This window comes from Lemur catta, chromosome 1 (genome assembly GCF_020740605.2).
Source record: "Lemur catta isolate mLemCat1 chromosome 1, mLemCat1.pri, whole genome shotgun sequence".
Lineage (NCBI taxonomy): Eukaryota > Metazoa > Chordata > Mammalia > Primates > Lemuridae > Lemur > Lemur catta.
This window is the reverse complement of record NC_059128.1, coordinates 10,418,913-10,446,537: the sequence shown is the minus strand read 5'-3', so window position 1 is coordinate 10,446,537 and position 27,625 is coordinate 10,418,913. Positions and strand designations below refer to the sequence as shown.

General features: G+C 40.2%; 1 protein-coding gene across 3 annotated transcripts in view; it reads left to right on the top strand.

The window, feature by feature from the left end:
- Positions 1-27,625, top strand: part of UNC79 (unc-79 homolog, NALCN channel complex subunit) — a 224,348-nt gene that overhangs the window by 153,591 nt on the left and 43,132 nt on the right. For all 3 annotated transcript variants that reach the window (XM_045561661.1, XM_045561653.1, XM_045561670.1), the window contains 9 exons: positions 2,736-2,843; positions 6,154-6,270; positions 9,062-9,145; positions 12,456-12,558; positions 14,556-14,696; positions 17,272-17,310; positions 23,847-23,959; positions 24,048-24,133; positions 25,089-25,262. In XM_045561661.1, coding sequence (XP_045417617.1) covers positions 2,736-2,843; positions 6,154-6,270; positions 9,062-9,145; positions 12,456-12,558; positions 14,556-14,696; positions 17,272-17,310; positions 23,847-23,959; positions 24,048-24,133; positions 25,089-25,262 — 965 coding nt within the window. The remainder of the gene's footprint in view (positions 1-2,735; positions 2,844-6,153; positions 6,271-9,061; positions 9,146-12,455; positions 12,559-14,555; positions 14,697-17,271; positions 17,311-23,846; positions 23,960-24,047; positions 24,134-25,088; positions 25,263-27,625) is intronic.

Here is a 27,625-nt window from a genome sequence, read left to right as displayed (position 1 = left end):
CATGGACTCAGGGAAGAGTGGAGAGTTGGGGCCACATCTCTCAAATATTGCATGGGATGTACTCATACTAAAAAATTATGTTGTTTGCCTGAAATGAAAATTGAACGGAGTGTCCTCTCTTTTATCTGGCAACCTACCTGCAAAACGTATCAGGAGTATGGCGCCCTCTCATCTCTCCTGTTTCCACTCCGGTCTGAGCCACTGACATCTCTCACCTGGATTAACTGCTACAGCCTCCTAACTGGTGTCCCACCTTCTACCTTTATCACTTTCATGTCCTCACAACACCACAGCCAGAGTGATCCTCTGAGACATGGGATTATACCGTTTCTCTGCTTAAAACCTTCTAGTGGCTCTCTGTTTCTTTCACAGCCAAAACTCAAGTTCTTTAAATGCCTGGAAAGCTGTATGTGGCACTGGTCCTCACTGGCTCTGTGGCTTCATTTGGGCTGCCCTCTCCACACTTCTACTCAGCCATAGTGGCCTCTTGCCATTTCCTGACCACTCCCTACATATTCCTACCTTAGCGTCTTTACGCTGCCTGCTCCCTCAGCATGGAGCTGTCAGGTATCTGTCTGGCTCATTCTCTCACTTCTTTTATTTCTTTGATCAAACAGCAGGTTCCCAGTGAAGCCTGCCCTGAACTATAGTGCACCCTCCAACACAACCTGGCATCCTGGTGTCTCTTTCTCTTCTGCAAAGAATTGATCTTCTGCCATACAATAGTTTATTTAATTTTATGCATATTATCTTCTGTCTCTCCTCACAAAAATGAAAGGTTCCCCAAGGCAAGGAGTTTTGTCTGGTTTGTTCGCTGATTGTATCCCAAGAGACTAGTAGACAGCCGGCAATGTTTGATGAATGAATGAAAGGACGACATGCCATCTTCTGCACATCACTTTAAAAAAACACAAATATTTTAAGCTAATTGGATAGCTTTATTCAGATATTTGTCTTAAACTGTATACAAATAAAAGGTTTCATAAAATGATGGAGGACTGAGAAAAAATTGCTTGGCTTACAGAATCTTGGAACACTAATGATTATTAACTATCTTAATATTAAGAACTACACTTAAAAATAATGACATTTCTTTACAATTAAAGACACACCAAGGGTTTTAACAAGCATACCAAAACTCTAAAAGTCTCAACAATCTTTGGAAGAATTCTCGAAAACCAGCTTTAAGCTTCCTCATTCACATTGCTGGTGAGAGCCTGCCGCTGTAGTTGCAGCACACACAGAAGGCAGGCAGATGAGGGCAAGAGAGATAATTGTGCATGTTTTTCACTCGTGGTTTGGGAGGATACCTGAGAGAAAAATAACTCCTAATCTTTAATGCCTTAATGACTAAAGTCATTTAAAATCAGTCATTATTTTATGCTTTATTAAGAGAGTTTGGGAAACTTTACAACAGTTATGCCTTTTTTTGTTCTCAAGAAGTTATTAATCTGGAGCCATATTTACTCAGAAAGATCTCTGAGAATCAAAAATAGGTGCTCTAACTCAAAAGATCAACACTCAAAAACTTTTCTCCCAGGCCCTTACCTAGGATCTATTTTACTTTTATTTCTGACAGGTTAGCAAGATCATCAGTTTAACAGGATCATCAAATAGTAGAACAGCATCTGTATAATTAAATTGTGTGTTCGTATGACTGTGTGGTGGATTTCTCTGTGGCAAGAAAAAACTATGGAAAGGATGAGACAGAAACATTATTATGCTTAAGAACTCAAAGCCATTTAGGGTGGGCATCCCTGGATTTCAGCACAATGTAGTTATGGAAGCCCACGTGGTGACTTGAAGTCATCAAGATGTTCCACGTGCACATTGCATAGCGCTGCTTAAGATGGCAAGAAGTTTTGTAAAGAATTTTAGGCAGCTTGCTATGGCAAACCATTAAACTCTTCAGAAAGTCCTAAAAAATAATTTTCAGTTACCTGCAATAATGTGGGGCAGCTTGATTCCCATTATTGATAGATTAATAAGACAATATTATATGTAGAAAATATTTCTTCTTAGACTCAACAGCTGTCAAATAGGAGAACAAATAATAGTCTTTTTTTTGCTCAAATAATAAAATATAAAATCTGAGTTAATTATGCATATTTATTCCAAGTTAAGTAGAGTCCCTGCTCTTAAATTACTTATGGTTTAGTGAAGGTTATAGACAGGTAAATAGACAATTACATTATGGTGTGATAAGTTTGGAAAGGTTAAAGACAAGGTGATCTGTGATTACATAAAAGGAACACCTGATCCCGTGTTTTTATTTGCATATTTTTAGGGAGGGAGGTCCTGGAAGCCTCCCTGGAGGAGGAATTTTTGCTATAAATTGAGGCGTAAATGATGAGTAGAAAGTTGCCAGACAAAGGTGGAGATAGATAGAATGAATTAATTATTAGGCATCTTTAGGTATTAAATGAAAAGAAATTCAGTATGGAAAAGTTAAGTGACTTGTTCGAGGATATGCATTGTGCGCATGCTGAGCTTTTGCTCCTCAGTGGGCTATCATTGAGTTCTAAGAGGCATATCCATACAAGCAGAATGTAACGTATGATCAGCTCTCTATTGAAACCAGTGTCTACATAATTCGATGAAAGTAATTATTAGAGCCAGAAAGTGCATAAAGATTTCAATGGGTATAGTAGGCAAGAGGGAAAAAGATATGGAAAAGGTTCTTGAACTTGTTTTTAATCAATGTCCTGAGTTTTAAATAATATTTCTGTTTGTAGATGTCTCTACTAAAGGGCTTTCAACTTTGGAAATGCCACGAGAATCCTCATCTGCGCCTACGTTAGAAGCAGGTGTGCCAGAAACAAGCAGCCATTCCTCAATATCAAGTAAGGTTCCCTCTGGTGATCACTGCGCCTGTACCTTGATTTTGGAACACTCTCTGCTGCCTTGTTGTTAATTTTCACGATCTTGGTTTGCTTTTTTTTAATGTTGTGTTAGCTTCCTGGGTGACATTACATTGTATGCTCTCAGAGACCCTGAGGTGTAGTATGGCCCACTTTTGTTCATATCTCAAATGTTTGATAAATCACTGTGGTTACTGATTGGCCAAGAATCCTAATTTGTTAAGGAACCGTCACTGAATTTTATCATTCAATAAAATAAAAATTATATGTTACCAGCCTGAAAATAAAACATGGAACTGGTTTTGGGACACGTGAAAAGCATTGTTTATGGCAGAATTTTACATGGAGCACCCTTATGTAATTTGAATCACCTCTATCATTGATAAAATTTGTTCTAGGTTATCATAAAATAAATGTTATCATGACTGGCTCTAGCCCTTTTGCATTGGAAAATAAAAATGGCATGACATTTTACAGGACCTATAGGAGTCAAGTGTTTTGCAACTGCCTTCCGTTTCTGGGTCCGAGGTTTTGTCCACGAGTAGCTTGAGTTCCACTGAAGTTCCAAAAGGGTGTCCACTTGGCTCTGGGGTCAATTGAGAGACTTAGCTTGGGACATTGTTACCAGGAATCAGAGATACAGAGGTTCAACTTCTGTGAACCTTTGTGACGTGTGCTGACACATTTTGTGTTCCATGGGGACAATGCCTGAAAAGCTATTTAATTTTCATTTGACCATCTTTTGAAATGAGGATGATCCTGAAAAACCAGATAAAGATTTTAACTTAAATGCTGGACTGGTAGTATGGAACACCATCATCTTCATCATTCATTCATGCATTCATCCATTCAGCCACCATTTATGAAGTGTCTGCTGGATGCCAGGCACTGTGCTTGGCACTGGGGATCAAAGATGAATAAATAAGACACCCCTTGTTCTCCAGGAGTTTGCAGTCGTAATAGTAATTATAGCTGCCATTTATTTGACACTTACCATGTGTCAGGCACTGTGCTAAGTGGCTCACACACATTGTTATCTGATTCAGTCCTTCCATCAGCACTGCATGGCAGATATTGTTGACCCCATTTCATAGACTGGGAAGCTGAGGTTCAGAGATGCTTAGTGACTTGCCTAAAGTCATATGGCTACTAAGTGACAGAGACAGGAAACGATGCTAGGTCTGTTAGACTTTCGAGCCCTTGTTCTTTTTTAATGTGCCACACTGCCTCAGAATAATTAAAATTCAGTTGTAATAAAGATTATGGAGATTCTAAGAAATAGCTTCCAAGTGACAGTTATACGCAGTAGCAAAGAAAAACAGCTAGTTCTGAATCTAACTGTTCTTCTTTTATCATAAAAAATCTCTTTGATAACATGATCAACTGCCCATTTTTAAGTCTACGTACTAAAATCATGAAAGTGTATCTTTTCTTCATAATTTGCATGAGTCATCTAAAAAAAAGATAGTGAATTGGGGTATAATTTGAGATAGGATGATTAAGTTGGCAGGACTCTAGTGCTAATTAAATGTACCATACAGTACATTGATCAAGTGTATCATGATCCCAACATCATGACTGAATCTAGCCTTTCTGGATTTAGTTTAGCGTATCATTAGATTTCCATTTTTCTCTTCCTCGCCATTAAAAGCATGCATTCTATAGCTCTTGGTGGTGTGCTCTTGGAAGGATAATGCCAGGTGCCTTACACACTGAGCTAAACATTAAGAGTTTTTACTCTCAGGGAATTCTGTTGTCTTTAAAAACAACTGAGAATTGAAGAAACTATTTAATCACTAGAAGTTTTAAATCCTTCTTTGAGTCTGCTAGATGCTGCTAATTTTTAAATTTGTCAAATCTTTTAAAAAATTTCTGCTCTTGAATTTTACTTGACGCTGCACTTTTCAAGTGAGTCAGAAAATTACAAATTTTACCAATTGGCAACAAAAATCAGAGCTGACTAATAACAGGTTGTCATTTCTATGAATTCCATTAATATGCACTCCAAGACACAGGAATTCCCATCACATTCTTCTCTTTTGATCAGTTTATCAGCTGATTATTTTGTAGCTAAACATGCCTTGACCACCATTAATCAAACAGCATGCTAATTACATTAAAAATGGTGTTATAATTGATTTCACATCACGCCAGGTTGCTGCCTTGGTACCATGATTGTGAAACCTGTGCATAACGTCGAAGGGTTTCCAGGGGCCATACAGTCACCCCGGTTTCTACCATCCCCTTCTAGGGCATGTAGTTCATAGCTTTGGGTTCTGAAATTGTCCTTACAAGAGAGTGAAAACCACAAGTGGTCAAGTATCCAGGGTTTTGGGGTCATGTAGAAAAGCTGCATCAGTGATGTTCTGGCTCTCACAGTGGGCTGGTTGGGAGGGGTGGGTGGAGCACTCACGGCAGAGTAGGAGCAGAGGAGGCAAAGAGCTGCTTTCTAACTCAGCCATCTACTGGCAGAAGCGCTTCTCATTGTTTTCTGGTTTGGAACTACTAATAACTTGACATTTCACTGGTGGGATATTTGTCAATGCTTAATTGTAGGATAAAAATGTTGCCACTGTTTTCTAAAACAAAGACATGCACTAGAATATACTTGTGGGATGTAATTTGATTCACATTTTTCAAACAGTAGGCAGAGGCTCATACAGAGATTGAAAACAGCCTCCTTGACTTTGGAGTTGCTGTATTTTGGTTTTAGGACCACCTCAGTTGCTGGTTGGTTCCAAGTAACATAAGTTCGTTTGCCTCAGTTTCTCTGTCTGAAAATTGGGGTTGATATATGTCATCTACTCTAAAATACACAAGCACGCACACACACAAACACACACACACACACACACATCATACACACATATGTGGGGACCTCATGGGGATTTGATGAAAACTGAAACTATGTATGCACAAGCTCCATTAAAGAAAGTTAAGCTATTATATAAACTCAAAATAGCATTATCTGTCTTAAATCCTTTTTGGAACACGGCAGAGTATATAAGATAAAAAGTAAGTGAAAATAATATTTTATTTAGTTGTAACTGGGAAAAATATTTCTGGACTACAGATCAGTGCTAACGGGCACCGTTATTGCCCTCCCTTTGGGAACGAGGCCCCGGGACAGCACAGCGCCTTAGTTTTTCATGTGGACAGGAGCGTACAATGTACCGAAAATTATAACTAGCTAATGAAGGTTCAATTAAGATTCTGTATGGATGTGTGGAGCCTTTGTGTGCTGTGGAAATTTATTTCCCCTAGTAATCATTTCCTAATTTCCTCCATATAGCTCAGTATAGGCAGATGAAAAGGGGATCCCTGGGAGTTCTGACAATGGGCCAGTTAATGAAGCGGCAGCTGGAACATCAGTCTAGCGCCCCCCATAACATCAGCAACTGGGACACTGGTGGGTCGAGTTTTTCTTCTTGTTTTATCTCTCAGATTAGCTAATGCCACTTTCTCTGTGTCCACTCTGCTCCCTTGTTAAGGAATAGATTTCCTGTCCTGTTCTTTGCTTCAAATAATTTTAAAACAAGGTAATTAATAAGTCTATTTAAACTTCCCAAGTGTTCTAGAGTGACACGTTCTTCCACCTAGGCTGGCCCAACTCTTCTTCTCTCTAAGACCCAGATTCCAGGTATTAGGCTATCAGTCTGGGGAGGAGGGAATGGAACTATGATTTCATGGTGCAAATTAAAAAAAAAAGATTACCAATATTCTCTGTTTTATAAACTCTAAAGTACCCCCAAAATAAGGGAATATTAATAGTAATAATAATAGTAATAATAAATGTCAGCTTAGTGATGTTGTGATCTGCAAGCAGATTTGGGAGTAAGGGTTCTGGGTTTTAGCCAGCAGGGTTACCAGGTAGCAGAGGCGCATCCCCATGCTCATAAGATGGAACTGCATCTAACCTCAGCTTTAAAGTAAGAATCGACTGCCCTGCCATGACGTGTCTATTTTGAACATGACCACTGTGCATTTTGTAAACTCTGTTATTACCACGTTCTGCACACGTACTACCTTCTTAAGCCAGTAGTACTGCCTGCCTTTCCTTTTTGTTCTTCTTTAATTAAATGGGTCATTTGAGTTATGAGATTATATATGTGAAAGCACTTTGAAACATGCTTGCACTACGAAAATACAAGGGTTTATTATTGTGATAGGCTCTGGGGGGCAACACTTGGATCAGGCTCTTAGTATTTTGATTTTTAATATTCTTCCTTATGATTATGAATTACAATGTCCACCAAACCAAAATCCTGTGATACTGTTATTTTTTTCAAAGCCATAGTATGTCAGCTTATGTGTTCTCATTATTCTTAAAGAGAGAGAGAGTGCTAGCCTAGATAACTAAATCTCACACTCCACACCCAAGCTCATATTTAACAGATAGTTTCAACTCTTCAGGACTTTATAAGAGTTCCTAACATTTTAAAGGTTTAGTGTTTTCTGTTCATTTTAGTGATGTGTAGTAGTGAGCAGTGAAGAACCAAAAACCAACAGGCAAAAAAAGAGGAGAAAGACACTTGATACTAATAGCTAACCTCAAGAATGTATAGGCCTTGAGCAGAGTTTTTCTGTCCACACCCAAGAGGACCGTGCTTCTCTCTTTACTGAGATGAAGCTACATGAGGAACTGAGAATGGCAGCTTTTGTTTGGTGACGTCTCTGATAACTAAATGCCCAGCTTCTGTTAGGCTGATCTGGGGCTCTGAAGATTATTTTACCATACTATTGTTTTCTGCAGCAAATAGCTCAGCCTAAGCTAACCATTTTAGATTCTGACTATAATTAGAATCTAGTTTGATTGACTTGGTAGTTATCAAAAAGCAAATTGATCTCAATTTCCAATCCAAATTTGAATCTGAAAAAAATCTACACGATGCCAAATAACCCATTGAACTGAATTTTTCACTTTTCAACCAAACTTCAATCTTATTCATGTCACCCTAGTTTCTTTTATTTTTTATTTATTTATTTTTTTTGAGACAGAGTCTTGCTCTGTCACCCTGGCTAGAGTGCAGTGGGGTTATCGTAGCTTACTGCAACCTCAAACATCTGAGCTTAAGAGATCCTCCTGCCTCAGCCTCTCAAGTAGCTGGGACTACAGGTGCATACCACCACGCCCAGCTAAGTTTTTCTATTTTTAGTAGTGACAGGGGTCCTGCTTTTGCTCAGGCTGGTCTCAAACTACTGACCTCAAGTGATCCTCCTGCCTCGGCCTCCCAGAGTGCTAGGATTACAGGCGTGAAATACCTTGCCTGGCCTGGTTTCTCATTTAATACTTCCCACTTATGTGCTGTCTGAATTTCTTCCCACCTGAGTTTTCCTGGGCTTGTTTTCCATCCTCCAAGTTGGTCCTCTAGACCCCAAGTCCTATTAGAAGTTCATCTCAATATTCTCATTTTTATTAGTGCCATGAAAAAAGGCCAAATGCAAGCCCAGAGGAGAGCCTATGACTGTGCAGCACAGTGTCAGGTGGCATGTCACTCTAAACCACACGTTGGTGCAGGGACTTGCTCGTCTCCACAAGAACAAATCTGGCCACGCAGGCACACTGAGAAAGGCAGCCCAAAACATGGGTCATGGTCTGTCCACCTCCACGTGCGCCAGCTCACTCATAGCGTGCCTGCCTCTCCTCCATCCATGTGCATCGGGATGACTTGCTCCTCTGCCTCATCTTTCGTGTGAACACGTGGTTTTGAAGCACCACTCCTCCATTTCTGCCCTGCCCCTCACCCCCATCCCGCAGTCCAACGCCTGCCATTTCCTTCTACCAGTCCCACATGTTTTCTCTGTGACCTTTTCTGGCCATTTCTCCAAATGATCACTTATGTATTTACTGATTTGCATAAAACATTTCTTTCATGGCCATGACATTAGCCTTTCATTTTCTATCAGGAGATATGAGATTTGAGCTTTTTGGGGGGTGGAAGGGTGGTCTGGACTTTTTGGGGATGGTTTTAGATGCTCTCTTGCTTTTAGTTGCATTTCATAGAACTGAACCTCAGGTTGGTAGCGAAACCCCAAGCAACCCTACCCTAAAATCTAGGAAGTGTCCTGTAAATGTTAATAATCAACAGTAACAATGACCCCCCCAAAATGGCCGTAAGAGATGACTGGTTAAATTCTTTGTATTCTGAATTGTGTTGAGCTGATCACACTGAAGACTGAAATGCTCTATTTATCCACAGAACAGATACAGCCTGGGAAACGTCAATGTAATGTGTCAACGTGCCTAAACCCTGACCTGGAGGGACAGCCGTTGAGAATGAGAGGTTAGTTGAGTCACAGAGTCTCAGACTGTAAGAGCTGAGAGAGACCAGACATGGCTACCATCTGGTCACCCAGCAGCTGCTACAGCCTCTTCCTTAGCAGCTCCGTGAGTGGGGCCAACCTTCGCTCAAACACTCCAGGGACTGGGAACTGAGGACATCTCATCTTTGAACATGACCGACAGTTCTTCCTTACAGTGACATTCTAACCCTTGGAGCCACACGAAACAAGTCTAGTCTTTCGCACAGAATTTTTTGGACATTTGAAAATAGCCACCCATTGCTTAATTCCCTCAGTCTTTTGTAGACTCCTGGGTCCTTCAGTATTCCCCCCAATACATATCAGTTTTCTATGTCATCCTGTACCTGCTTTTCTGGGCTTGGTCCAACTTATCTGTATTGCTTCTACAATGTTGAGGTCATGGGCGAACAGCCTCTTTTCAGCTATCTGAAGTGAACATTCCAAATATCCACTTGACCTTATGCTGCTCATGAAAGCAAGCTGAGCATAAATCTGCTCTAAGATCAGAATATTTATTTTTAGAATTCATCCCATGAATTTTAACTACCAAACTAGTTAATCATCACTTTTGTTCTTTTGTAATTCAGAAGGCAAGTTAACCTATCGTTGGTTAAAAAAAAAAGAATTATGATCACATGTCATAGCTAGTCTCTTAAATCAAGCAGACCTATTTTTCTAGACCACATCAGTCTTCTAATTTTCCTAAGGAATGAGCAGATATTTGTCTCCAGCTTTGACTGACACTTCTTTGGTAATGAGCAGCAGTTTTTAGTCCCTGTATCAGATGAGGTAAGACTCTTCTCATCTTTGGGGCTAGGAAAAGCTTTGATGAGTAGAAGTCAGGGTAGTCGAACAAATCTTGGGTGCTTGTTCATGATCTAGTGACTCAGTAGCAGCAAAAATGGAGTGAGGTGATGGGAACAAAGGTGGAAAGTTGGTCTCTCTCATGGTAAACTGAAGAGTCCGTTGGTGCAGGTGGGGACTGATACAAACACCTTTACAGTTCTTCTATCTCCAAGACTCTCAAAGGGGATTTTGTCAAGATCTCCAGCTTCAAAGTGGAGCTTTGGATGTGGGCCCTTCCTTATGCAGGTTCCAGAAGACGCTCTGTTTCTGCTTCTAGTTCCGTACAGGGTGCATGCTGGGTATTCCAAAGGGGAACCAGTAGCAGTGGCATCAGAAGTGTTGGCAACAACCGGGGGATGTTGGGGACTCCCTTTAACGTTGTAGACTCGTGACTCTGCTGTAACAAAAGGTGGCTGAGGTCTGTGGCTTCCTTTTTGCATTTCCCACCTTCTCCTTGTCCCTATTCTGTGCTCCCACGTCAGCAGCAGTATTTAGGCATCCATTGACTGAGCTAATGTTGCCCCGTGGGGGCCAATGCCCGATACATCACCCATCTCCCCTCACAGATGACCACCGTCAATACTGCGTCATGCGTTCCATGTCGTCACACAGAAAAACAACTTCACAGTGCTCTTGTCAAAAATACCTCTTTCTTGGCATTCGTATTAGGTAATAATTGGTTTGAAACCACTAAACTGATTTTGAATCCCTCCCTTTCCTTGACTTTAACTGTGTTTCGTTTATAAGCGTAATTGGCAATAATCTTCTGAAACCCTTGACTCAGAGGTTTTTTTTTTTTTAAATCAAATTTCTTGGGTTTCTAGTAAATCTGTGTACACATCACCATATATCTTATGGGCTTAACTTTTCCACTTTTAGCACAGGCATTTTGACATCTAGTTAATGTGTCTGTCGATGCTCAAAAACATATGGAGTATTGGATTTAAACTGTGTTTTGGTTTCTGGAAGCAACTTCATCGTGCTTATCATACTATTTAATAATCAATTGTGTCTTCATTTATCTTGGCCCAGTTCTTGCTTTTTCTACTATTAATAATTTTACACCTATGTTTGTAATACTGTTGCTTCCACTCAAAACAACATTTCTGTGAAACAATCGGGGATCTTTGTCAATGACACCCTTAGGTATATTCAGGAATGTTATCTCAGATACAGCTGACAGATACAGTAGGACAATTTGGATTCCCTTTTGGGAGCTTAGGAAATGACATAAAGATATTTTAAGATATTTTCCTTTGCCAGTTGGGTTTGCAGGTCTTCTACTTCTTAGAAATACATTTTGTAACCTTTGACCAGGCAAGGGAGTCTGCAGTATTAGAAGCATCTTGACTTTTCAAAGACTTAATACAACTTTTCCCCTCAAATTGAAACACATTGCCCACTTGGCTAGGTTTCTAAATATTTTATCTTGATTCCTTTAGAAACCAATCCTCTGAACCATTTTCCTTCTATTTAAGGAAAGATCATACAGGCTTTTTTTTCCCCCCAGCACCAAGTTACCAGTTCCTTGCTGAGAAACAGATTATTTAATGACCGCTGAGTTCTTCTGCCTTCTTTCCTATTTGAAGAACTTGGAGTTTCAGTTATTGTAGAACATGGCATTATTCTGGATTGTAACTCTGGGATTCTTCTTGGAGTGCCTCATTTCCATAGTTCCCGGGGAATCTGTCCAGCACTAGAGGCTGTCTTAATGGAGAACAGCCCTCCTGACTCTCCAGACAGATTTACTCACCACTGGAGCGTGTTTGAAGGCATCAAAACCCAAAGTTGTAAACACTGTGGTGTCAATTGGCTGAAGCAGAATGAGTCACTGGTTGGTTCTTTCAAAACACTTGATATTTCATTCATAAATACTTCAGTTTGAAAGATGAAGTCTTTTTGTTTTGGTGCTTCTGATATTGATTTCCAGGGTAGAAAAATGGCACTGATATTTCTTAACTTAAATATTTACCCTTGTGTAAGTGTGTGGAGTTCTGGGATCTTATTCCCTTCCCCAATTAGCAATACTTTAAATGTTGATATGCATCTGTGATTTTAGAAATGTAGTATTGTATGGGCAGCTTCTGTTTGTGCCTAGAAAATAAGGGTTGTAACTCACTTAAGGGTACCCTTGAGCAGATCTCCCTCTTTGTTTTTCATCTTTGTCCTTGTACCCCGTTGGCACACCTGAACTCTTTCTGATTTTTCCAGAGTCAGGAAGCAAAGGGACAGATAGAATTCTAGCTCTTAAAAGCATATAAACAGAAACTAATCACAATCTTTCTTGACTTCATTTTGCTATTGAGGGTTTTTCACAATACAATTGGGATGTCAAGTTGCATTCCTGGAAATGTGATCTTTGGAGGGTTTGTAAGAGAACGGGGCCTTTCCTGCCCCCCAGAAGCTGGTATTTATTCACTGGTTGTCCCTTTGCTGCTTACCTAGGTGCCACCAAATCCAGCCTGCTGTCAGCACCCAGCATAGTCAGTATGTTTGTGCCTGCACCTGAAGAATTCACTGATGAACAGCCCACGGTGATGACAGACAAGTAAGCTCGCACGGTTATTTTCTTTACCGTGTTTACAGAATTAGAGTTTGGTCACCATGGTAGCCATAGTGTTGGTGTGCACAATGCCGTATTGTATGAATAGCTTCCATTTATGCTTAGGCGTTTTCCTTTTTTAATTTGGACAAATGCAAACAATATCATTTACTCATTATCCCTAGCAGTAATTTCACACCAATAAAATCCCTCAGCCAGAAGCTTCAAACTGTTAGGATGGGAATAAGGATGAGCCTCAATTCTTATTCCGTCCTGCCAGCAGAATCTGCTCTCTGAATCTCAAATTGGGTATGTCACCTCTCAGCCTGGCAGCCTTCAAGATCTCCAGCTTTCTTCTAGGATAAAGTCCAAATGCCTTAGCTTATTAGATAAGGCCCTTTACGTTGTGAAGGTATGGCCTTACCACTCCTCACCAGGTGCTCTTTCCCCAGCTCCCCTACCTTTTCCAGAGTATGCCTGATGTGTTCTCTTTTCTGTGATTTCATACGTACCCTTCTCTTTGTACTTTCTCTGCTTGGTGAACTCCAATTCATGCCTCAAGACCTGGCTTAAGGCAGAGTTTCCGTGATTTCACTAGGCAGAATTAGTCATGCCATTGTTCGAATTTCCATAGCATTTGGTACATCTCCCTAATCTAGCGCTTAACACATTGTATTTTAATTATTTGTTTATACTTGCATGTTCTGTAACAGTTTGTGCGCTTCTTAGGAACTAGGGCCATTTCTTCTATATTTTATGCTCCAAGCTTCCAGTATATTGTCTGATTCATAGATGCTTATTCAGTGAATATGATAAAAAATCAGACATTGTAGGATGTCAAGTGTGGAGAGATCCCCTTGGACTAGGAAAGTTTCTTGGTAACGGTGACCAAATTGACACTGGGTGAGGAGGGTGAGGTGGAGGGGGCTAGTGTGGGTGTCCATGCAGCTGGCCCTCACTCCTCATTCAGTGAGGAGCTGACAGTCGTGGCTACAGAGGTAAAGGTGTCTGTCCTGCACGGCTGCCTTGCAGTGTGCACATGGGACACACTGAGCTGCCTGTGGGAGGCTCTCCATGGCTCTTCTTTTGGTGTAATTGCCACCTGCACCCAACCAAGTCCCAGTCTTTCCGGGTGCCTGTGTGTGCATTCCATTTCCTTTCTTTTTTGATTTCAAATGTGAACCCTATATTTTAAAATGTCAACTTGTAAGAAATTTATCTTTTTTTTTGCTTATATTTAGGAAGTTTCAGATGGAAAGGTCACAGCAGCAATTGTAGTAGTTGTTTCCCTTGCTATGCCCAGTAGACTTCCCCCTTTCTTTATAAAGCTGCTCACTTTATAAAGCTGGCTTTGGTTGAGTTGAAGTAAATGGATCCAAATTAGGACACTACAAAGAGCAATAACGTGTAAGTTACTTGAGAGCAGGGGCCATTGTTTGTGTTTTTACATATTACACTTGGTAGGAAGGCCTGGTGAGTTCACAAGAAAGATCTAAAATAGTGGTAGAGAAGAGACTCCATCCAGACTCCCCAGGCTTTCTAGATTGTTCTGTTGACTTGACTACCCTGTCTCTCACCCACAAATAGAGCATTTTATTGAAAGCTTCCATTTGCATCTAGGCAGTTTTCATTTCTAATTTTGACAAATGAAAAAAATCTAGTTACTGACTATCCCTAGCAGTAATTTCCCATGTATAAAATCCAACCACAGTCCATAGTCAATCCAACTGGCACTCATTGTAAAAGGGAGCACGAACTCATGCATAGGCCAGGTGCTTGTGAACTGAAGAACGTTTTCAGTAGGCAAAGAAACTTCATGATCCCAGACTATCTCTGTGTCCCCCTATGGTGATGGTGGCACTGCAGTCTCCCACTTATTGTCAGAATGGGGCCACTCATCTCCTTTTGAAGCCTTTCCCAAGACTCACTAGAAATGGCTGTGTCTGTTATGTCTTGAAACTGTGGTTTCTTTCATGGAACCCATCGCCCTGTTTTCTCTGCAGATGCCATGACTGTGGGGCCATTCTTGAAGAATACGATGAAGAAACACTCGGGTTGGCCATCGTGGTCCTCTCCACATTCATCCACTTGAGCCCGGACTTGGCAGCCCCGCTGCTGCTGGATATCATGCAGTCTGTGGGGCGGTGAGTGTCAGCTTCTGTTTTGTTTGGAAGGAAGGTTCCTTATTCAATCTACATCTCAAAGTAACAACTGCCAGTTCAAAAGTGAAACATTCAGTCCCCTTGAAGATGCATGTTATATATAGGATCAACTCAGATTAGCTTTGAAAACCAATTGGACTGAGCTTGCGATTGAGTTCTCCAGCTGTGCAGGAGATAAAGGAAGGATGTACACATTTGGGGAACAGGACCCTTCCGCCAGACTGAGAGGAGATTAAGCTTAGCTGCTTTGAGGGTGTTCATGTTAAGAAAATTTTATTTAGTAGGTAGGACATTAGAAGATAAACGATGTATTTCATGGATGTGAATAAACTTCAAATTCAGTAACAAACTGTAGTCCTAGCATGCACAACTTATAAGGGAGGATTGAATTAAGTGATGCATAAATTTATTAAGTTTACAGTCTGTGCTAACATAGCATTGAGTCCTTTAGGCTGCAGGCATTCGACTACACTCTTGCCCTCAAGTACTCTGTGGCTTAGTTGCCAAAGAAGAAAGTTACTGTATGGAATCACTGAAGAGCCGTGCAAGACGGGGCACAATTAAGTGCCGTAATGAGTGGTAGGAGTGCTAAGTCTCATACACAAGTTTAGGATGGAAAAGATTTCTTAGGAAAAGTCTATAAGGAGGAGATAGATAGGACATGAACTGGATTCTGCAAATTCCTGGCATCTGAGGAAGGGAAAGAAAATGAATCTTAATGGAGCTAAAATTTAATATAAACTCCTTCATCCCCAAAGTGTATGATTCCCTTATCCCTCCTAGTTATTTTGTAGTATCCTTAGGAGTCATATCATCAGAAATAGTATAAAGGCAAGTCTAACCATTCCACCTTTAAACTTTGAAGTAGCCAATGTACAAAGTAAGTGAAGAATATGGGGAGGTGGAGAGATAAGAAAAGATGAATTATTTCATTTAAGCCCTTGATTTTGACCTAATCATAATTGTGGAATAAAGGTTGTATCAGCTGTCAGCAATACTTGGGGAGCTGAGGGTTTTATTGATGCAAGGTCACAATTCTTACCATCATTACTTTTTAGTTTAGGAACAGGTAGAATTATTATTCTGATCTGTTACTATCTCTTTGAAACAGCTGACCTAAATTCTTATAGATATATAGGGAATTTGTTTTAGTTTTTTGTTTGTTTTAACATAAGCAAGAGTAATCCATGTTCAAGCATTGTCAACTATTAGGATGGAAACAGATGAGCTTTGAAGAAAAGCAAGGGAAAAATGTAGCAGATACATTTTTATGTAATTACCGACACATGTATTTAAATCTCTCCCTCCTTTGGGAAGACTAGCAAGAGACAGGTAGTGCATTTAATGCAAGCTGCCTCAGTTCTAAGCAACCTCAGCCTAATCACCAAAGCACCAAGAAAACAGAGTGAACAGTCACCTAATTCAGGGCTTCCTTGCATGCTTCAATTCCACCACAAAGGACAGATGAGGTGATGTGGATTTACAAACACTTAGTTTATTTATGCTAGTTATGACCACAGGAACCATTCCCAGGGTGTTCTAGGAGTTTGTAAGCTCAGCATAACCCTTTCATTCATCACCAATGCTTTTTCATGTGATCTCGCACTTTCCTGTCTAACTGGATACCTCTTAAACTTTACCTATCCCTTTTTCAAGATGCAGCCTTTAAGATCACATTTGCTGCACCCCTAATTACTGTTTAGTTCATTGGTCAATGCTTATCTACTCGTTTTAGTGTCCATAGCATGAGAGGGCCCGTAAACAAAGCATCTGGGAATGGTGTCTGATGTTAGCGGTTGCCAGACCCTCTGTTTCTCTCCAAATGGGTTCTTGGCTCAGTTCACTCTTATGCTTGTAGTCTTAATAAAGTAAATAAATGTGCAGCATTCTCCTTATTTGCTTATTCAGCATCTTACTGGTCAAGACATGTTCTTCTAAACCAACCAACTTAGTACATTCTCTTTCTACATGGTAATATAGAATATTTCCATGATACAGAACTGTATAATTATACGTTTCAGAAATTACATATTTTATATCGATTACTTAACCAATAGATTTCTCAATATAAGAGATTTCCCTTTCCTCATTTCAACCCAACAGTTAGCTGACAAATATTCCTGTTATCAATTTTACCATCTTATAGAGGCTTTTATAATTTGCAGTTTGTTTGTAGTTAGCTTTCAGAGGTTGTATACAAGGAAACAAATTCTGAGTTGAATTACTGTGGAGATGGGCTCGGTCAAACGTTGCTCTGATAAATATGTAACCTGGCTGCAGATGCCGCGGTGTGGATTGGCCATGTGGCAGAAAACCAACTTTAACTGTGTGCTTCTCCCTGAAAGTACCTGACTTGACACAGACAGGTCTAAGGGAGTAAGTTCACCCTGGGGACTGACTACTTCATGGGCCCTCTGTCCCTAGTCAAGGGAATTGTCAACAGTTGTACATGTCTCCCCATCTAAACCTGAGCTGCAACAGGTCCTACTGCAATACTGATGCATTTCATCATGAAAACCTAAGATATTTATGTGACTCTGTTTACTTTATTTCCTAGATTGGCTTCCAGCACTACTTTTTCTAATCAAGCAGAAAGGTAAGGTCCTAAAGTGAGCCCAAATCTCACTTTCTTTTTGTCCCCTGTGCATGTTCGTCCATGGAAGTATTATATTGTTAGGTTCCAGTTGTAGCTCCAGAGAGCACTACTTGTTCATTTACTGTTCATGCCTTCATTCATTCATTCACTCATTTTAGCTAACAAATAATTTTAAGCCCACTCTGTGGCCAGATATTTAGGCCTTAACTGGTGGCAAAATTTCTGCCCTTATGGGGCTTACAGTCTATTGGGGAGGCCAACATGAATAAGAAATTTGTAATTGTAAACTGCTAAGTGCTATGAAGAAAAAATACAGAGAGACTTACATAACATTCATTCATACAACAAATACTTGTGGAGTGATTACTAGGTACTGAGAATACAGTGGTTAACAAAACAGCAAATCCTGCCATTCATGGAACTTACATTCTCCTTGAGGAGGGAGAAAATAAGCAAATTTAACCAATAAGAAAACTGATGATGTAATTTAATATCACTTAGTTCTAAGTGCTATGAGAATTAATCAAGTAGTCAAGCAGACAGAGAGTGACTGGAGGTGGTATTTTAGATAGAACAGTCAAGGGCAGCCTTTCTGAGGAAGTGATATTTGAACAAAACCTGAACAGAGGCCGGGCGCGGTGGCTCACGCCTGTAATCCTAGCTCTGGGAGGCCGAGGCAGGTGGATCACTCGAGGTCAGGAGTTCGAGACCAGCCTGAGCAAGAGTGAGACCCCGTCTCTACTAAAAATAGAAAGAAATTATCTGGCCAACTAAAAATATATATACAAAAAAATTAGCCGGGCATGGTGGTGCATGCCTGTAGTCCCAGCTACTCGAGAGGCTGAGGCAGTAGGATCGCTTAAGTCCAGGAGTCTGAGGTTGCTGTGAGCTAGGCTGATGCCACGGCACTCACTCTAGCCCGGGCAACAAAGTGAGACTCTGTCTCAAAAAAAAAAAAAAAAAAAAAAAAACCTGAACAGAGCGAGAGAGTGATCCAAGCAGCAATTTATGGAAAGAACATTCCAGGCAGAGGGAGCAGCCAATGCAAAGTCTCTAAGTCAGGAAAATGCCTCGTGTATTTGGGGAACAGACTAATAGGGCTGGAGCAGAATGAGCAGAGAAAAGAGTGGTCAGAGGGAGATGGAAGAGGCAGCGGGAGCCAGGCTGGGTGGAGCCCTGTGGGTCATCGGAAGAGTCTGGCTTTTATGAATGAAACAAGGAGCCACTGGAGTGAGGAGCAACAGGCTTTAGCTTGTGCTTGAAAGGATCGCTCTCTAGCCCTATCACAGCATCAGAGTGAACTGGGAAGCGGGGAGTTCCTACTCAATGGGCATAAAGTTTCAGTTAAGAAAGATGAATGAGGCTTAGAGATCTGCTGTGCAGCATCGTGCCCACAGTCAACAATAACGTATTGCGCACAAAAATGTAAGAGGGTGGGTCTCATGTTAAGTGTTCTTACTGACATAAAATAATTCTTTTTAAAAAAAATAAAGGATTTTTTTAAAAAGGATCACTCTGGTCCCTGTGTTGAAAGTAGGTCACGGGAGGTAAGAATGGAAACAGGGGACCGGTTTGGAGACCAGGTCAGTGGTTCAGGTGAGGGGATAGTGGTCTAAGGTGGTGAGGATACAGGATACAGTCAGAAAATTTTTGAAAGTAGAGACAACATAATTTGCTGATATATTGGATGCTGGGTGCAAGAGAAAGAGACGAGGCAAGAGTGACTCCCAGGTTTTGACCTGAACAACTGGATGGATGGCTGTGCCATCTGCTGAGATGAGCAAGCCTAGATGGGAGCTGGTGCCACGAGTAGGTAAAACAGGCAGTTCTGATCTGGCCTGAGAAGTGGTAGGGGAGGGGGGAAGGAAGGAAGGGCTCCTCTTAAGAAGTGATGTTTGAGCTAAGACCTGAAGAAAAAAAGGGTTTAACTTAATTGTGGAAATTGTTATGGAAAGAGCATGTGCAAAGGTCCTGAGGTGGTAAAGAACCTAGTGTGCAGGAGGAACTATGAAAAAGTCAGTATGATCACAGCACAGAGATGCAAGCTCTTGCTGAGACTGGCTTGCCAGATTGCGCAGGGCTTATAAACCACATTAAATATTTTGGGCTTTCTTCTAGCAGCAGTGGAAAGCCATTGAAGGATTTTTAAGCGATGAGATGCATATGTATAGCATGTAGAAAGGGTACTTTGGCTGCAATGCGGAGAAAGGCCAGAGGAGGGCAGGAATGGATACTGTGTTTGACTTTGGACACATTGATCTCTTTGCCTTAGCTTTTTCATCTGTAAAAAGAAAGATACTAATATATGCCTTTCTTGTGCTAAAGGGGTATATTCTGTGGGTCCATGGTAGAGTATATGTGATAGCATAACTGTAGCAGGTCCTACAAACATCAGATATTATTGTCACATGGCACTTAGGTAACTTACGGTTTGAGGGATGTTTTCTTTTTTTTCTCATCCCCTATTCAATGAAGGATTTTTTTAAACTTCTTTTCTTAACATCTTTTATGAAAAATTTTAAACATACTGCAAAGTTGAAAGAATTTTGCAGTGAACACTCATATTCTTGTCACCTAGATTCTAAACAAACATTTTATTTGCTTTATCATGTGTCCAAACATCTATTCATCCATCACTCCAGTTTATTTTCAGATGCATTTCAAAGTAAATTTCAGACATTAGTATACTTTTCCCCCTACATCAGCAAAATTAGCATTAACTGAAGTTCAATTTTATACATGGTTGTTTCTTCCCCCCATCTCCAGCTTTACTGAGGTATGACTGACAAATAAAAATGTTATATATTTAAGGTGTACAACATGATGTTTTGATATGTGCATACATTGTGAAATGATTACCACAGTCACACTAATTAACATATTCATCACCTCATATTGTTACCTTTTGATTTTTTGGTAAGAACACTTGAAATCTACTCTCTTATCAAATTTCAAGTATACATTATTTTTCACTATAGTCACTGTGCTGTACATTGAGTGTGGTTGTTTCACAACATTTACATACAGGAAAGTACAGAAATCTTAAATGTCCATTCAATGAGTTTTGACAAATGTATATGTCTGTGTAACCCAAAGACCTGTCAAGACATAGAACATCACCATCACTCCCAGAAAGTTCCCTCATGTACTTTTCCAACTAATTTTCACCCCCACAGGGGCAAACACTGTTGTGATGTTTTTTCCATCATAGGTTAATTTTGCCTATTCTAGACCTTCATATAAATGGAATCATACTGTTTGTGCTCTCTTGTGTCTAACTTCTTTTACACAACATAACATTTTTGAGAATTATCCATATTGTTGCTTGTATCAGTAGTTTATTTCTTTTTCAGGGCTGAATAGTATCCCATAGTGTCTTTGTTTATTTTCCTCTTGAAGGACTTCTGGGTTATTTCCAGTTTGGAGCTATTATAAATATACCTGTAATGAACATTCTTATATAAGCCTTTTTGTAAACAAATGTTATTCCTCTTGGGTAAACACCTAGGAATGAAACTGTTGGGTCGCAGGATAGGTGTATGTTTAATTTTATAAGACATTGCCAGAACTTCTCTTAAAGTTGTTATGCCATTTTATATTCCCATCATCGATGCATGAGACTTCTGGTTGTTCTACATCCTTGCCAAATTTTGGTGGTGGTGTTTAAATTTTAGCCATTCTGGTGGGTGTGTAATGGGTATCTCATTGTAGTTTTAATTTGAATTTCTCTGATGAGATTTTTTTTCAAGTGTTCATTGACGCTTTGTATATATTCCTTTGTATAGTGTCTGCTCCAACCTTTGCATATTTTAAATCGGGTTGTTATCTCTTTATTATAGGACTTCTTTATATATCCTGAATATCAGCCCTTTGTTAAATATGTTTTGAGAATATTTTCACCCTGTCTGGGGTTTGCCTATTCCTTTTCTTAATGGTATCTTTTGTTGAGAAATTTTTAATTTAGATCAGTTCTAATTTATTAAAACTTAAAAATAGATATAATTATTGCTTCCTGTTGTTTGTCTAAGAAATGTTTGTCTACTTCCAAGTCATGCAGATATTCTCTACTGTTTTCTTCTAAAAGCCTTGTGGTTTTAGTATTTATATTTAGCTTTTATATGATCGCAAATTAATTTTTATGTATGGTGTAAAGTAAGGGGTTCCTTTTTATCCACAGGGATATCCAGTTATTTCAGCACCATTTTTTGAAAAAGATGTTTGCTTTCCTTACTGGATCACTATGGTGTCTGTTAAACTAAAAAAACTATGTAAGAGTGGGTCTATTTCTGGATCCCCTATCCTGTTCCATTGATCTATATGTTGATCCTTAAATTCGTACCACACTGACTTGATTACAATAGCCTTATAGCAAGTCTCAAAGTCAGGTAGCATGAATCCTCCAATTTTAGTCATCTTTTTCAATATTGGTTTGGATATCTAGATTCTTTATATTTTCACATAAATTCTAAAATAAGCTTCTCATTTTTTATCAAAAAAGCATGCTGGGATCGTATTGAAAGCATAAATCGATGTGTGCCTAATTGATATCATAAAAAATACTGAATCTTCCAATTTGTGAACATGGTATATATCTCCATTTGATTAGGTCTTCTTTAATTTCTCTCAACAATGTTTTTTGGTTTTCAGTGTAGAAGTCTTGCACATCTTTTGTTAAATTTATTCCCAAGAATTTTATGGTTTTTGATACTAATGTGGATGAAATTTTTAAAAATTTCATTTTTCACTTTTTGCTGCTGTATATTAAAAAATTAATTTTTATATATTAACATTGTACCCTAGCTAAATTCACTTATTAGTTCTAGTAGTTGCTTTGTAGATTCCTTAGGATTGGATTTGGTATGGCAAAAAAATACCTTCTGTGAACAGTGACAGTTTTACTACTTCTTTTCTGATCTTTATGCCCTTTGTTTTTTTTATTGCCTATTGCAATAGCTAGGACTGCCAGTACAAAAACAGAGGTGTGAGAGTGGGCATCCTTGCTTTGTTTCCTATCTTACAGAGAAAGTATTCAATATTCACTATTAATTACATTAGCTACAGGTTTTTCATAGATGCCCTTTAGCAAATTGAGATACTTCTTTTTTAGTTTGAACTTTTATTGTGAATGTGTGTTGACTTTTGTGAGATGTATTTGCTGCATCTATTGAAATAATCAAAAGGTTTTTGTCCTTTAATATATTGAATTACATTGACTGATTTTTGAGTATTAAACTATTCTTACATTTTTGGGATAAACTCTACTTGGTCATGATGTATCATTCTTTTAATCTACAGCTGGACTCAATGTTCAATGTCCATGAGGACTATTGGTCTGTGTCTGTTTTTTCTCTTTCCATTTCTTTTTGTTTCCTTTTTTGTGTTTTTTAAGAGATAGGGTGATGTCCTGTCACCCAGGCTGGAGTACAGTGGTGTCATCATAGCACATTGTAGCCCTGAACTCCTGGGCTCAGGTGATCCTCTTACTTCAGCCTTCTGAGTAGCTAGGACTACAGACCCATGCCACCATGCCTGGCTAATTTTTAAAATTTTTTGTAGAGACAGGGTTTTGCGATGTTGCCCAGGCTGGTCTCAAACTCCCGGCCTCAAGCGATCCTCCTGCCACAGCCTCCCAAAGTGCTGGAATTACAGGCGTGAGTCATTGTGCCTGGCCCTGTTCTTTGTTTTCATTTATTTTGATAATGGCTTTATCATAGAGGATCTCTCCTCTATTTTCTGAAGTTATTGTAAATTTGGTGTTACTTTTTTCCCTGAAGAACATTTTGACCTAATTTGAACTAGCATTCCAGTGTAGACATGGCACAATGAGGCAATAACTGGCATAATTAGGTAACAGGACTTTTCACCCTTTATCCATTTGGGTTCTTGGATTTCCTCTTTCTTCCTTCTGGTAACTTACCCCATAACCATCTCAGGAAATATCCTTTTTGGCACCTTGGTTTAAGGAGCAGGGCCACAAATAGATCTTTTGGCTCTCCTTTTTGACATGCAGAGGTACACAATGGGTGAAGGAAAAGTTGCACCTAAGAAAGTCTTATCCCTTTTACAACTACCAGCTCAGATGCTCAAAGAAAATGTCCCAGATGTCCCAGTGAGAATGAACATCTCCCTCACTGCATTTTCTTCTCAGAGCAGCTCTCTCTTAGTCAATGACACTTTCCTGGGAGGCTCTTGCTGATAACCCTTATCCAGGGTTCTAGTCCTGACTCTGCCATTCTCTGGACATGTGACCTTTGCAGGTCACCTTTTCTCCCTTGGCTTCAAAACCGTCATCAGTATATTGGGGGCCTGGAATAAGTCTAGGACTGCTCTGTCATTTCATGGTTCTCTCTTTCTGAAAACATATTGTTAATGGGGATTAGGTTTGACCAGAATATTTCTTCTCACTGATGAAAATGACAGTGAGATATTCTATGGGAGGGCTCGTGTGTAAATGCCTGACTCTAAATAAATAAATGCCTGAACCCATGCTCATTGGCCCATGATTTCTTGTCTTTTCTCTCCCTGTTCAACCCCAGCATGATGGTTCCCGGCAATGCAGCAGGGGTGGCCAAGCAGTTCCTGCGCTGTATCTTCCATCAGCTGGCCCCCAACGGCATCTTCCCGCAGCTGTTCCAAAGCACCATCAAAGGTAATTCATCCGTTGAGGATGCAGACACCACAAATTTGGCTAGGCCCTGAAACCCAAACACTACTAAATCCGACTGTTGACTTTGCAGATGGGACTTTTTTACGGACCTTAGCCACGTCTTTGATGGACTTCAATGAGCTGAGCTCTATTGCTGCCCTCAGTCAGCTCTTGGAGGTAGGTTTGCTGTAATGATACCCCAAGTCCCAGCCGAAACGGCATGCCCTGTTTCTTTAAGCCACTCCGTAGAGTGCTGCTGAGGAAGGTGGTCAAGGTCATTTAATTTAAAAATTAAATCTAAATTTTTATATTTAAAATTTCACTTTTAAATGCTAAAATTTAAACAATTTAAATTTTAACAAGTTAATTTAAAAAACTATCAAGGCATAGGAAAGTGTCAGACATTGTTGTTTTGTGTGGATTCATTATTCATTTAAAGCTTCTAAACATTCTCAACTAAGCCACGGGTACCAGTGTAGTGCGCTCACCTCCGCAAAACTACCCGGTTTTCCAAATACAGAGTGGGTAGAGCCGTTTGCATTGTATCGCGAGACTTGGAGTCGCGTCCCAGAGCTACTGCTTATTCGCTGTATCGTGAGACTTGGGTTCAAGGCTGCGCGCCATTTATTCCCTGTATCGCGAGACTTGGAGTCCAAGGTCAGCTCCACTGCTTATTTGTAGTGGGGTGTTGTATCGCGAGACTTGGATTCAAATCTCAGGGTCACCGCTTGTCCGTGAGCTTGGGTTTGGATGCTGAGTGCTGAAAGAGAGCCGCTGCTCCTGTAATTCTTACTCCCAGTCTTTGTCCCGGGGAATGCTTTGCCTCAAACGTCATTCATTGTCTTCTTAGCACCCAACCACTCAACTGCAGATCCTTAGATGTTTCCTGTTTCTTGCTCTCGTTTCACCTCTCACTGAGCGAAAGATCCCCAATTTTCCCCCTTAGTCCGTCCGAACTGGTGGATTTTTCTGTGTATGGCTCCAGTCTGTTACGGTGATGGGTCTGTTTGGTAGGCACTCAACACACGTTTATAGCGTGAATGTGTGATTTCTTAAACTGATCTTCGCCAGACAGCTGTGTGAGTTCCCGCGCTGTTTCAGCAGTTGATTGCCTATGCTTTTGTGTTTTTAGGGTCTAAATAACAAAAAGAATTTACCAGCAGGGGGTGCTATGATACGCTGTTTGGAAAACATTGCTACCTTCATGGAAGCTTTGCCCATGGATTCTCCCAGCAGCCTCTGGACCACCATCAGCAACCAGTTTCAGACATTTTTTGCCAAGCTGCCTTGTGTTTTACCTCTGAAGGTAAGCTGAGTTTAGGATCTCGTTTTAAATGACTTTCTTACCGTTTTCAGACCATTTGTTTACAGAGAACAAGACAAGAAGCAGCGTCTTGGGTGATTTAATGTATTCCAAAGAACTATAAGGAATCTGTCAGCCATGGAGTGAAGGGAATTATTTAGGTTGTTCTCGCCAATATTAGAATGACAGCAATATGGAGTGGGCATTTTGCTCTCTATGAATATGATCAGTGATTGCATGTCTCCAGGTGATTTAAGAAGGATCAGGAAGACATTAGTAGCTTGTGTTTATCTAGAAATTTTTCTCAGGTGGATATTAAGTAAATAAGGAAATAAATAGTTTTGTCTAAAAGGAACCCAGACATATAAAGTTTAAATTTTAGATAATTATATAGAGAGAAATGCTTGCTTGTGTGTTTGTCAATAAAGTCCTTGCAAGACCAAGATGATGTTTCTGTTTGACTGCTTACCCCCCACACCATACCATCCCCCAAGAATCAACACACAGTTACCTAGCTGGAAATCTGGTGGCCCAAGGGTCATTACCAACGTGAACCCAGTAAATGCAAATAAGAAGCCTATACTGATGAAGCTGGGAGAAACCTGCAAGAATCGTACTTTCCAATGCACCCATTTTCCAAACAGGGGACTGAAAATTCAGAGAGATGATGTGGCTTGCTGAAACAGCTTGGTGGTGATAATGCAGAGATTAGAACTCAAGTCTCCCGACTCACAGTCCAGTGCTCTTTCCACTAACAGACTCCTAGAGTGCCCCTTTAAAGTGGGATGAGTTGAAGGCATTTACGTCTCGAGCAGGGAGAGAGGAGATGGCTGGCAGTGGCACTGCTGGCTTTGAACCTCACCTTCTCCTTGAGGTTTTTTGTGCTTTCTCTGTGCAGATCACATATAGAAATATTTAACTCACAACAAGATAAATCACTTGTTGATCTGACAAGTGATGTTACATGTTGGTAGCTCCACTTCTGAAATGAGTATTATATGTATATAAAAATCCTTGATAAAGACAAACCACCTGTGATAATACCTTTTTCCAAATCAGCAGATACTACTCATAGGATCTGTAAGGGGAGATAACTCAGGGACCCTTAGCTTGGTGTGTGCTGCTTTGAGTTTGATGTTACTAAGAGGAGCAGGGGTTCACAGGATGGATCTTACCACCTCTCACATTCTGAGATCCTTGTTTGCCCACAAATCTGGAGTAACTGAATAAATCCAAGCAAGGAAGATTAGCCCTTTGAAACCGTGTATGTGTATAGCTACCGTACGTGTACACACGTAGGAAATCAAGTCTACATTTAACATGGACACACAGAGCCTCCCTCGAACCAGAAAGCCAATCAGGGCCAGAGTCACACACTCTAGAGAAGGGGTAGGACAGGTATGGCAAAGTCCAATGCCTATATGCAGATGTGATAATCAAAATATTTAACTAGAACACTGAGCGTGGAAAGTGTTGCCAGCTGCAAACAACTGATTTACCTAATTTGTGACAATCAGCCCTGCCCATAGGGACTCTGCCTGCAAGGTTAATGAGTGAGGTGGAGTGAGACAAGGTAATAAGAATTGAGACTTGAGAATTGGAATGCACCAGTCCTTCTACTGGAGTCAGCTGCTACTCTCCTGCTGCTTGTTGTCATGAGGGAACACAGGCCTCATGTTGTCGATCTCCCTATTTTTTCCAAGATGACATTTCCTGATTTTTAAATCACTGTGGGGGCCTGATGAGCAGCCAGTTTTCAGTCTCTGGTTTAAAGTAATGTAAATGTCACATCTACTCTGATGGGTATTGAGCAGATTAAATAGACCAGTGGTTCCCTTAAAAGGTACTTGTGAAATATTTTCAGGATTTGTGTAAGAATTTGCCCTGCTAGGGCAGATCCGGGCAGATCTGGGCACTGCCTCTGATCATCTTATGCCTTTGTTTTTAATCTCTGGGAAAAATAATAAGCCATTGAAGAACCTTCTGCAGTTTGTTCTGATCGGTTTAGAGAAGCAGACCTCCAACTTAAGCATGCATCATATCCCTGAAGGACTTGCTAAAAGACAGATTACTGGGCCCGATTAGAGAGTTTCTGTTTCAGCAGGGGTGGGGCCTAGGATTTGCATTCTAGCATTTCCTGATTTTTAAATCACTCTTTTTTAAAGTAATGTAAATATCACATCTGCTCTGATGGGTATTGGGCAGAACCAGGTAATAGAGATGCCACCGGCCGAGGGATTCCGCTTGGAAAACCACTGGCTTAATCTTGAAGAGGTTAATTAATACACACAGCTGCAGAAATTTAACTATAGCCTGCTATTGTGATATATTTACAATGTTAAATAACATCATTGTGTATTCATGCT